Here is a 12,496-nt window from a genome sequence, read left to right as displayed (position 1 = left end):
GAATAGGACATCCGGTATTTCTATTTTTTTTATGATACTCCATAAAATATTAAATCTATTCACTCTTACTTTTCCATCTCTATCTTCAACGGTTTTTGAGTTATTAATTATTTTTCGAAATTTTAGATCAAATTGGCGTATTACGAAAATGACTCTAGTTCGCTCAATATTTGAGATTTAAGTCAGAAATTTTGCAAGTCGTTAGATATTGATCTGATCTGTGTCACTGCTTTTGAATTATGGTTGTCAATAATACAGGACGGACCAAAAAAATTCATCATTTGCCAAGTTACAAAATTGTGAAAAAGTCTATTTTTTCAAATTAGACACCTAGTATATTTTTCAATTTTTGGAATCAGTACAACACACTCTACAATTTTTCTATTCACGTCCCTATACCTATCTCAACTGGATTCCGAGTTATATGCGTTTATTAGATTTCACATTGATTCAATAAGTGTTAATTTCTTTTGTATTGTTATTTTCTCTTTGTCGTTCATAGATCGATATATCAATGAATCAGTTCAATCCATAAGTGTTTTGTTCCGAGGTTTTTCTATAAATAATGGCTCAAGAAAGATATACACATATAACGCATATAACTCGGAATCCAGTTGAGTTAGGTATAGGGACGTGAATAGAAAAATTGTAGAGTGTGTTGTACTGATTCCAAAAATTGAAAAATATACTAGGTGTCTAATTTGAAAAAATTGACTTTCTCACAATTTTGTAACTTGGCAAATGATGAATTTTTTTGGTCCGTCCTGTATTATTGACAACCATAATTCAAAAGCAGTGACACAGATCAGATCAATATCTAACGACTTGCAAAATTTCTGACTTAAATCTCAAATATTGAGCGAACTAGAGTCATTTTCGTAATACGCCAATTTGATCTAAAATTTCGAAAAATAATTAATAACTCAAAAACCGTTGAAGATAGGGATGGAAAAGTGAGAGTGAATAGATTCAATATTTTATGGAGTATCATAAAAAAATAGAAATACCGGATGTCCTATTCAAAATAACAAAGTTGTTGCCAAATTGTCGTACATCCGGCAACACTGGAAATGTGAAATTATTTTAAAAATGTACCTTACATGGCCAAATATCTATCCACAAAATTTGAAATCTTTACCATCAATAGTTTCCATAATAATCTAATAGGCCACGCACCTTGGGACACCCGATATAGGTATAAATACATAATTTTTATTAACAATAGAATTTACAAAACGAAGTGAATAATTGAGACAAAATAACAAAAAATGAGACAATACCAGCACAAAAGTAAATACCTGGTTATAATGGTAACTCTCTAAAACACTTAACTAAACTAGGTAAATGCAACAAAAAAATTGACTTGAAAATGGCAGTTGCTATGAATATGTTCAAGACGCTCAAAAAGGTATATATGACTACAAAAATTATTAGCAAAATTTTTGTTTACAAATTTTTCATGTCATAAGTCAATGCAGCCAATGCAGCAGAAGCTTCTTGTTGCATCACGTTCAAATGTCTTTCATACTGTTTTCCAATTTGTGGTCCTTTTTTACCTCCTCTGTTTTTTGATCTATACCTATTCTTGTCAAAACTATCTGAATTGTCTTCTTCAGACTCTGTGCTTGTCTGTCCGCCACCAATAAAATAGTTTTTGAGACGTCTTCCATAACTACTGATGATTCCCCTATTTTTATGTTCTCTCGCAGGATTTTTTTGATGATTATTTCTCCTTTCTGAATTCATGGCACTGAATTGAGATTTGTAGAGCTGTTCTATTTTTTTACCAGTATGTTTGAGTTTGAAGAGTTTATCAACACTTTCCTTCACCGATTCAGGAGTGATCTTACCACATGTTTGGTTTCTCATATTGAGACAATTATCGAAAACTTTTTTAGCCTCGTCATATTCATGTTGGCATTTCATCAAATATGCTATATGACTAAAATCTGCAGCTTCGCCATTAGATTTTTCTCTGGAAAACACATTGAAATTACGTCAATAAATATTTAACAATTTTCCAATCAACAGTGTAATTTGCAAAATTAATTTAAAATAATGTAGTCTTCACAATTCGAAGTTAAAAGCTAAAATGAAAGATTCAAATTATCGGTGATTCGAAATGATAATGATGATGATTTGTACTATCGAAGCAGAAATGGAATTGATTGAAAAAAGACTGAACAAATACTATCCGAATAATCTCTAATTTTCATTTGTACCTTTCATTTGGGAACACCTTGTATATGATGAACATTTCAAAATCAATATTCAAAAAATTTTTTTGATTTGTAGGTAGTGTAAAGCAAAATATCTCTATAAATTTGTTCGAAATATTCAATACATTCAATATTCAATACACATGAATTGTTTCATATACTCACAAATCTATCAAGTATTCGATGTACTGCCTGTAAACATCATTGTAAGGAGTGATAGCATTTTGTTGAAGGAATTGAGCAAATTTGGCAATACAAATAATAATATCCCTATGTTCATTTTCCAGTTCTTCTTTCATTTCATTCATTTCATTTATTATTCTCTGTTTCTCCCTTTTCAATTCTTCCTTAGTCAATAAACTTTGCTTGACATGATCATTTTCAATTGTCTTGTCGACTGTTTTACTTTCATAATAGATGTGCATATGGGTGGAGAAATCACATGAACACCATTTACACTTTTTATCAGCATTCATTGCTGCACAATAAACCAATTCTGGAGTACCAATCATTTCTTTGGGAACGTTTTTCAGGTAGCATGGATTATGACAACGTTGACCATAATGCCACTTCTTCACATTTCGAACCTGTTATTTCAAAGAAAATTCAACATAAAATATTGAGGAGACATTGAATCTAGCAGTTTTTCAAATACAATACTACCCATAAATCTGTTATCTACCAGAAAAAATGGGGTTGACACACAGATAGCATCGTCCATTCCATACCACTTTTTTCTGGTTAGTACCAAAAATATGCGAGTCAAAATTTCGGAACACAAAGCTGAATTTTAGCATAAGTGGATATTAAAAATTTTTGGACCAATCATTTTTGTTTTATATATTTCTTTATTTACCAAACTAAGGCAAAATATCTAACCAAAATTTCTCACCTTGTATATTTGAGCGCATTTGGCACTGGTACACACTGTGACAGGTTGAGGCAACTCTGCTGCTTCAATATCAATAATAGGAACTACTAAATTTTTCTTCAAGTCATTTATATCTAAGTCATTAAGATGCAATAAATCAGTTTGGCTTTGTAGAGCTCTTAGTTTGTCTTGAATAAGTTGTGTTATATCTGCCATTGGTTGTTTCAATTGATTGATGAGACCTCTAGCTTCATTAACACACATAGTATCTGCTACATTATGAGGTTTCAAAGGTTGATTCACGTCATCCCCAGTAATGTGAATTATCATTCTGAAATGAATAAAAAATCACGTGTATACAGTTCTATGATCTCCAAGGGGTATCGACAGAATTGAATTTGATCGCAAATTCGTCACCAGTTGGTCTAACCTAACTTAACCAAACTTGCTTGAACGTATTCTCAGATCAAAATTTGAAAATTATAGACTTTGTGACGAATGGTAAGGTGATCTGTTCCAAGAACACATGTTATTACGATGAGAAGTTGAATCAAACGTACCTCCAAGATTCTTCAGCAGATTTATCCCAGCTCTCTACAAAATATTGTCGTTCCCTTTCTGTGAAACCTATACCACTAGCAATCGCTGCCAAATACCGGAAAGCTTCATTGTCCATACAAAATATATTTTGTTTGCTCAGTGGAATTGATACATAAGGGGGTTTTTTACTAATGTCACTCAGAACCCTCCTTAAACAAGGAAGAGTTTCTCCAGGTCGGTAGCATGTACCACGAGTATTTGTGAAAACGAAGAGCAAGTTATTACTCGCTGATTTTTCCAGTCTCGACAAAATCTGCTTCATACAGAATTCAAAAAGTACTGTGATCTTACTGCTATTGGGCTTCATCAGAAACATTATGCCATGTATCATCTTGAGGGGAGCTATGTAATCGATAATTTTTTGACAATTTATTGTATCTTGATCGATACCACGAGTGTCTCCGATTCCTAAAATGAAACGAATAGTTATTTAAAATACAATTGAAGAAGGCATTGATATTCTTCCAATAGTTCAACATTCAATGAACGAGTGTTAGATTGAGCCTTCTGTACGAGTGTTACACATTATTTTCTCTAATTCACTGAGTTTTTTTAATGGAATATTTCCATAAATATCATTTAGTAATTTTTGCATTGAAAAACGTTAGTTGGCTGAACTGTTTTCTGTAACACCAAGTTGACAGATAAGCGATAAATCGGTGACAGAAGAGTTCCGAGTACCAACATATAATAATGAAATATAAAATATAAAAACTGATTACTTAGCTTGCCAGGTGGTTCTTAAAATTTGAAACTCTGTGGTACTCAGAATAAGAGAGATAGACCAAACATATGTTATATATTCAAAATCAGAGGAAAAAGAGCTAGTCAAATATAGAAAATATACAAGGTGTTCCATTTGAAAAAATGAAGTTGCAATCTATATGTTGCCCACTCTGTATATTTTTCATTTTGTGAAATCATTTTTGAAAACACTAGTCGATTTCGGGAAACTTTTGTAGAAAACATTTTTTGTACCTCCTTTAGTAACAAAGTTGAAGGGGGGGTCAAATTATGGTGAAAAACCCGGTACATGTATAAAACACAATCGATTTCACATTAACTGTAATTCAAAATTATGAAATTCGTAACATTATAAAATAAAATATATTTCTAATTACCAGGTGTATCGATGAGTTGAATGAATCTTTCCCCTCCGCTGATTGGGAATGTGTAATTTTTTGGATCTTGTGTGGATGATTCCCCAAGATTATTGTGCTCATTTGAATCGGATCCTATGCAGATTTCCCTCAATTCGTAATTTTCATCTGTGACTGTGAACTTGCAAGGTATTAAAACTAGGGGGTTTTCTTTTTCGACTTGCTCCAAATTTTCAAATCTCAAATAATTCGCGAAGGCGTTGATGAAAGTAGATTTGCCTACTCCAGTTTCTCCTATGACCAAAATATTGATGGTATTGTCTTCAGAGGGTTCAGCCATTCCGAACGTTTCAAATTCTTCATTCGGAAAACTGAAAAAAAATGTGATCAATATATACAAAGATAGAATTTTATCAAGCAAAAGAAAAATTATAATCGGAAATAGCATAGTAAATAAAATGAATTCTTAAGAAATAATTCTGGTATTACAATGTGTTCCCCTGAATTTGGTGACTTATTCATGGAGTTAAAATTAAAAAGTGAAACTTCAACACAGAAATATTTTCCGAATGCTTATTTCGAGTTTCTTCAGGGTAATATTGAATTGCTTGAAATAAATATCATAAAACTACCATCATATTTACATATTCGACTTGATTGAGCATTTAAAAAATATGGAAAAATTTTATGAAGTATATTGTCCATCAGAAAAAATTTCCGTATTTGAAGAAAAAGTTCCAAGAAATAATACATTTACATATAGGTAACATTTAATTTTGAAGACCACTCGATTATTTTTTCTTCGAAAGGGTTTTTTTTCCATATTAACTGTCTATGCTGCTTAGGTTCCATGGTTTTTCCGATAGCCGGTGAAAATTATTATTATATTGATGGTTCACTCCTTTATTTTGCTAAATAAACAAGTCTAAAAACTCGGTGACCCGCTTATGTGAAACACACTGTACATTAGTATTCGTTGGAAATGCTACCAAAAATTGTTTCCCTCGACTTGCGAAAAATATTAAGCTAGGTCAAAGCATATTCTCGAGCGCTTTATGAATAAACATAGGTATCTTCGAACTATAAATCAATCATTGATTCAAACCAAAAACAAACAGTACTAAATAAAGACTCCGAAAATGACTGAACATGTTCATATAAAAATAAAAAAGTATTTTTTTGATAATAAAGAATTTTTATCGTTGAACTCAACCTTTTGATTTTCGACAAAATCACCCAATTAGAAAACAGAACACATCCTCACCTATTCATTTGGGATCCTTCGACTGATGCAGAATCAAACCGATTCATAGGCTGCAAATTATTACTACAACATGCCACCTCCATCGTTCAAAAAATGATCGAAAATCTATCTGAAACTATCACTTCTTAAATAGAAAATTTATAATTCAAGAAATACAAAATACGGCGTCTACGAAGTTCTCAACATCGACTGAGGACGGTATCAGTAATCACTAATCCACACCACAGTGAATAATTCGCTAGTTAAGATATCAAGTTTATATATAGCGACAGTCTGTAATGATTGTTTCCCATTGGTCACAGATCTGAATAGAAACTGGAACTGTTACGTTGAACTGCTATACTTTGGAGTCGGGACTATTTGGAACTGCTTGAACTGCACTTGACGACAATTCGAGAGCACGTAGCCTCTGACGCAGTAGCGGTGCAAAATAAAGGAAGCGTTTAACAAAATAAAGTGTCATTTATAATTTATTTATCTTGAGACATATTCATACCACCTATGAAATATAAATTTCCTCAAGGTGTAGTTTTTCTATTGAGGAATATTTCATTGAGAAATAAGTCATTTTTGGCGCTAGTTCCCTGAAGAGATCCTATTTTCAGGATGTCTGATTCCCAAATTCGATGCTCATTGAAACCATTTTAAAAACTATGAGACTTAAAGAAAAAATGTTAATGAACCCCGAGCTCATTTTTCGAAATAATAAGATATCAGAAAGCAGATCATAGATATATCGATTCGTTCTGGAGTTACAGTTAATTAAGTTACATATAGGGTGTTCCCATTTGATTAGAAATTAATTATTGATTCAGAGATAGGTATAAAGCAGTGTAGGTGTTTTTAAATTGGACACTCTATATGACTAGACTACAATTACACAATGAACACAAGATTAATTATGTAAATCTCGAAATTAATGAAAAGTATTTAAAAAGGGTGTTTTTTTAGAGCTATAGAACTTTGAATTGCAATAAAACAACGATGGATTATTCGATTGACATGAATTTTATTTATCCGCAAGATAATCTTGTGGCATTACATTTTAAATATTTTGGCATATAACCGCCACGGCTGGCTCGGATGTAGTCCAATCTGGACGTCCAATTTTCGATGACTTTTTCCGACATTTGTTGTCTTCCAAATGGTCAAGGGTTTGTGGCTTATCCGCATAGACCAATGACTTTACATAGCCCCACAGAAAGAAGTCTAGCGGTGTTAAATCACAAGATCTTGGAGGCCAATTCACAGGTCCAAAACGTGAAATTAGGCGGTCACCAAACGTGTCTTTCAATAAATCGATTGTGGCACGAGATGTGTGACATGTTGCGCCGTCTCGTTGGAACCACAGCTCCTGGACATCATGGTTGTTCAATTCAGGAATGAAAAAGTTAGTAATCATGGCTCTGAACCGATCACCATTGACTGTAACGTTCTGGCCATTATCGTTTTTGAAGAAGTACGGACCAATGATTCCACCAACCCATAAAGCGCACCAAACAGTCAGTTTTTCTAGATGTAACGGTGTTTCGACATACACTTGAGGATTAGCTTCACTCCAAATGCAGCAGTTTTGTTTGTTGACGTAGCCATTCAACCAGAAGTGCACTTCATCGCTAAACAAAATAAAATGGACGTAGTGCGCGATACGTATTCCGCACAGAACCATTATTTTCGAAATGAAATTGCACTATTTATAAGCGTTGTTCAGGCGTGAGTCTATTCATGATGAATTGCCAAACCAAACTGAGAATAAATCACTCGACAACTGTTGAATCGGTCGCCATCTTGAACAGTAATGCCAACTTAAAGTTATATACCTCGAAAAAAAACACCCGTTACCTATATCCCATCAAAAAATTTATTCGAAAAACTCAATATCTTCGAAACGGATGACATTTTTGAAAAACCGATAGCGGATACGTTTCAACAAATTTGCGGCTATAAGAACTGCGTCCCATTTAATAAACAACAACTCTGTTCAATAACTCTTAAACGGAAATTAATTTCTATGATCTGTTACGAGCATCATATAAACCATAAAAACTCCCGGAAAAAAACGTTTTAGAATTTTTTGAATAATTCGAACAAAAACCAAGATATAGCGGAATTTTTCAAAAACGCCCTGTTACTTGAGAACGAATCAATATATCTATGATCTGCTTTTTGATATTTGATTATTTAAAAAAAAGAGCTCGGAGATACATGATGATTTTTTCTTTAAACCTAATGGTTCTCGGAAAGTCTTATAGTTCTCGAGGAGCTTTCAGTAAGCATTGAATTTGGGACACTCTGTACTTTTTTAAGAAGATTTCATCGATGACATTATTCAGTTGGTATTCATGTATCATGTGAAAAATTCATTTTCAAATTTGGTCACAGAGATTATTATATCTCTCTTTCTAGAATGTATGGGAGGAATCCAATGAAATGAGTATGTAAAGATGATTATATTGAAAAAATTGTCTACATAGGAAAGAAAAAATACGAACGCTCGTAATTACGGAACCCCTAGTCGGACTAACCTGCTCAATGAATTTGATCTATGATCCTTATTTATGTTTATCCCCGAGAGTTCAAGTTCAAGTTTCTAGGATATATTCTCCGGTCCTTACCGAGACTGACATTGAACAGGACTGGAACTGATACGTTGAACTGCTATACTTTGAAATCGGGACTATTTGGAACTGCTTGAACTCCACTCGATGATATGCCGAGACCACGTAGCCTCTGACACAGCGGCGGTGCGAATGATAGGTCAGGATATAGAGAATGTTTAACAAAATATAGAGAAAACTAAAAAGAACATTCAGTTATTCGACTGACTAACATATATAAATTTGGAACTGAATTTTCTTTATACAATATGAGAGTATGTACTTTCACATTCAGATTTCTATACAGTACAGTACTTACAAAGAGTAAGTCGATTAACTGAATAATGTAGACTCTGAATTATCAAACTTCTTTGAATATTCACAAATGGTCACTGATTTTGATGACTCAATTCAACAATTTCTAAACGTTGTTGAAGCGTGTATTTTTCCATGATCGAATGGCATAATCTACTGAACACAGATGACATAAGAAACGTCAAAAAATAATACACAGTGTTGCCATTATGACTTTTTCAAATTTTATCATTCCTTTTCTATAACCTCATATATACAGGATGTTTCCAAAGAAGTGCTTTTGCTTTTGGGGGTGAATCTTTGTTCAGAATTAAAGGAGGTTCTAAATGCAAGCAAAAGCTCTTAGGCCTTTCCTTGAAAAGTTACACACTTCCAAAAATGAGAAAATAAAAAGCAATATTTAATTTTTTCTTGAAATTGCTGGTTAGTTGAAGAAGAATTTTGTGGGCATATTCTAAGAATGAAAAGGCTAACTATAAATATTTTTTCTACTTTTGGTGTTGTTCCAAAGTATTGTATTTTTAACCACAACATTTTAATGAAACAAAATGTTGGTACATATTTTGGAATCAGCACTATGTCCTCCAATCACAGCTTTCATATGTCCGTGTACTCGTGAATCACCTTGTATATATTTCGTGAAAAGGAATAAATAATAAAGATAAATAAAAAATTAAACTCATAAAAAATCTCATCCGAAAATATTGAGACAGACACAGATGACCCAAACACTGCCTCCACTTTTATTTACGAAACAGCAAATATCGTAACATACAACATCTATTCGCACCACCAGCAAAAACCCCGGCTGCGAAACTGTATCCTAATCCCAGCTCGAAGGACCAATCCCTCACAGTCCATTCGAAGATTCGCCACCATCGGATCAGGACGGATCCCAAGCAGAAATCCTTATTGGCCTGAACCAGTGCCTAGGCACAATATCGGAATCTCATGCATCATTCCCGATATACCGAATGTTCGGCTATGAAAATATTTTTATTTATGTGCATACTCTAACGACCAATATTCTGATTTATGGGCGGTCGAGCGTTGCCAGGCATCCCGGGAATCTTTGCTGCATGTCGATTCTGTGTTTCGCCGAACGTGTTGGAACTGGACAAAGAATGCGCCAGTGCTGCCGCTATGACATATTGGGGGCTGGAGGTATTGTTTCGAAAATCGCGGCGCTCACGTCGATTTTCGGTGTATTGGTATCACTGGGACAATGAGTATCGGAAATGCTTGGCGTTCGGATGGACGTTATGAATTTCCGGTATCGGCCGAGAAAAGAATCCGACTGGTATGGTGAACTATGTTGTTTGCTGAGTTCATGGGATTTCGTTAATACACTGCGCAAAAGAATTAACGCACATTATGGAAATCTCAAATTTATTTTAAAACTGAAGGTGTTCTCAATGATAATTATTTTTATCAGAATTATTCATGCATATGTTATCCAATTTCAACGTTTTTCTTCAATACAGGTGTTTTTTCCCAGCAGAAATAAAAAAAGATGAGATTATCAGATTTTGAATGTATTGGGTCCATTCTGAAATCAGTTGTTCTCGATCGATTCTAGTGATCAACAGTTTTTCTTTCGTTTGATGTTCTACACTCGATCGCTATGCAACGCGAAACACGCAATTTGACCCAAGAGGAATGTGCCCAAGCGGTAGTTTTGCGAGAAGAAGGGTGGACATACACAAGAATTGCAAAAAGATTTGGAGTTTCCCATACAAGTGTCTCCAGAATGTTGCAGCGATTCAGGGAGACAGGTATGAATGTCCGAAGACCAGGACAGGGTAGACCACGGGTAACAACTGCCATTCAAGAACGTTACTTGAGAGTTTCTTCGTTGAGACAACGGTTTGCTACCGCTCGCCTTCTTCAAAATCAGCTTGAGCAAACTCATGGGGTGCAAATTAGCACTCAAACAATAAGAAATCGCCTCAGAGAATATGATTTAAGGCCTCGTGTCGCGGCAAGAGGCCCAGCTCTTACCCCAGCCCATCGAAGGGCGCGTTTGGATTTTGCGAGAGAGCATATCCATTGGGAAGGGGCTGATTGGAAAAGAGTGCACTCAGCATATCTTTCATGTGGACGTCTGTATACAAAGGAACTTCGATCACAATGGTAGAGGCAGAATCTAGAATCATCTTTGAAGAGAACTCTTTCCCAATCAGCCTCTTCCTAATGGATATGCTCTCTCACAAAATCCAAACGCGCCCTTCGATGGGCTGGGGTGAGAGCTGGGCCTCTTGCCGCGACACGAGGCCTTAAATCATATTCTCTGAGGCGATTTCTTATTGTCTGAGTGCTAATTTGCACCCCATGAGTTTGCTCAAGCTGATTTTGAGGTCTACGCAAAATCGGTGAGCAGTGCAAGACTTGACGCTCCCTGATCAGCCGAATTTCGATCTCACCTGAAAAATTTTTTGTCAAAAGTTTTCGTAAAATTTTCCATAACTAACCATTAGAAAATTAAAAAAAAAAATAAAAGTTCCTTCATGGGAGTATTGTATCATTTTATTGATTGATTCGGTTATGTAGATCATGAAAATGCTTGCAGTTGGGTGATCAATACATTATTTCAGAAATTAGAGGTAAAATCTGAAATTTTCGAGAGAAAAATTGATAACATTCCCTATGCTGCAACTTCAAATCAAAATGACCTTCGTTTGACAGTATGTGCTAATTTATTGCGTTTCCATAGAAACGACTCAAAAGCCCAATTTCATTGGTCTACCAAGCGAGGTGTGGGCAAAGTGCCCGTGAGAAATTATATTTCTCTAATTCTGTGGTTATTCCGTTCATTCTTCCACATCTTGTAGAACAAAATCGTGCGAGAATATATCAGAAACGCACAGTTTTCATGGTTATATTTTATTATTCTATGTTGGTACTCCGAACTTTCCGCCACGGCTTTATCTGTCAATTCATCAATTTGCCTTAAAGAAATCAGTTCTGCCAACCAACATTTTTCAATGCAAAAATCACTAAAATATATTTATGGAAATATTTCATTAATTTCAATGAAAATGCAATGAATTAGAGAAAATAATGTATAATACTCGTACAGAAGGCTCATTCTACCACTCGTTCATTCCAAAACTCGCCACTTCGTGGCTCGTTTTTGAATTTTGAACTCGTGGAAGAATATCAATGCCTTCTGCACTTGTATTATAAATAACTATTCCCACATTATGAGCAATACATAGTTTTGAAATTGAGTAAGCTATGAAGAAAACGCTACTTTTCATAGCAGTTGTAGGAAAAAGTTTTCATTTGTTATGTGTAGAGTATGCAACTATTCATTAGCACTCGCGCTATTACATTGCCTACTGCGAATATGTACCTAGAAGCGGAATACACAGTATTGTCTAGTAACCATCGAATCCAACCGGAGCACTTTCTGTAGGTGCTCGATGCTAATATGATTTGATGAATAGAGAGTTGAATTGTATACACATACGGATTATCAATACAGAACGGTATTGGGTTATTTCCATATTGTGACTGGAATAATGATC

The 12,496-nt window shown here is 34.5% G+C and overlaps 2 protein-coding genes across 2 annotated transcripts in view; one reads left to right on the top strand and one right to left on the bottom strand.

Moving 5' to 3' along the window:
- The window catches only part of LOC123674115 (discoidin domain-containing receptor tyrosine kinase B-like), a 408,546-nt gene that overhangs the window by 324,804 nt on the left and 71,246 nt on the right, over positions 1-12,496 (top strand). The gene's annotated exons all lie outside the window — the stretch shown is intronic.
- Positions 1,193-6,284, bottom strand: LOC123674117. Its single transcript, XM_045608988.1, has 6 exons — positions 6,055-6,284; positions 4,812-5,161; positions 3,651-4,098; positions 3,112-3,421; positions 2,385-2,806; positions 1,193-1,975 (listed from the first exon to the last, which is right to left on the bottom strand). The coding sequence occupies exons 1-6, from the start codon at positions 6,135-6,137 to the stop codon at positions 1,447-1,449; spliced, it is 2,142 nt and encodes a 713-aa protein (XP_045464944.1). The 5' UTR covers positions 6,138-6,284; the 3' UTR covers positions 1,193-1,446.

The sequence above is a fragment of the Harmonia axyridis genome, chromosome 2 (assembly GCF_914767665.1).
Source record: "Harmonia axyridis chromosome 2, icHarAxyr1.1, whole genome shotgun sequence".
Classification (NCBI taxonomy): domain Eukaryota; kingdom Metazoa; phylum Arthropoda; class Insecta; order Coleoptera; family Coccinellidae; genus Harmonia; species Harmonia axyridis.
This window is presented reverse-complemented; position numbering and strand designations above follow the sequence as displayed.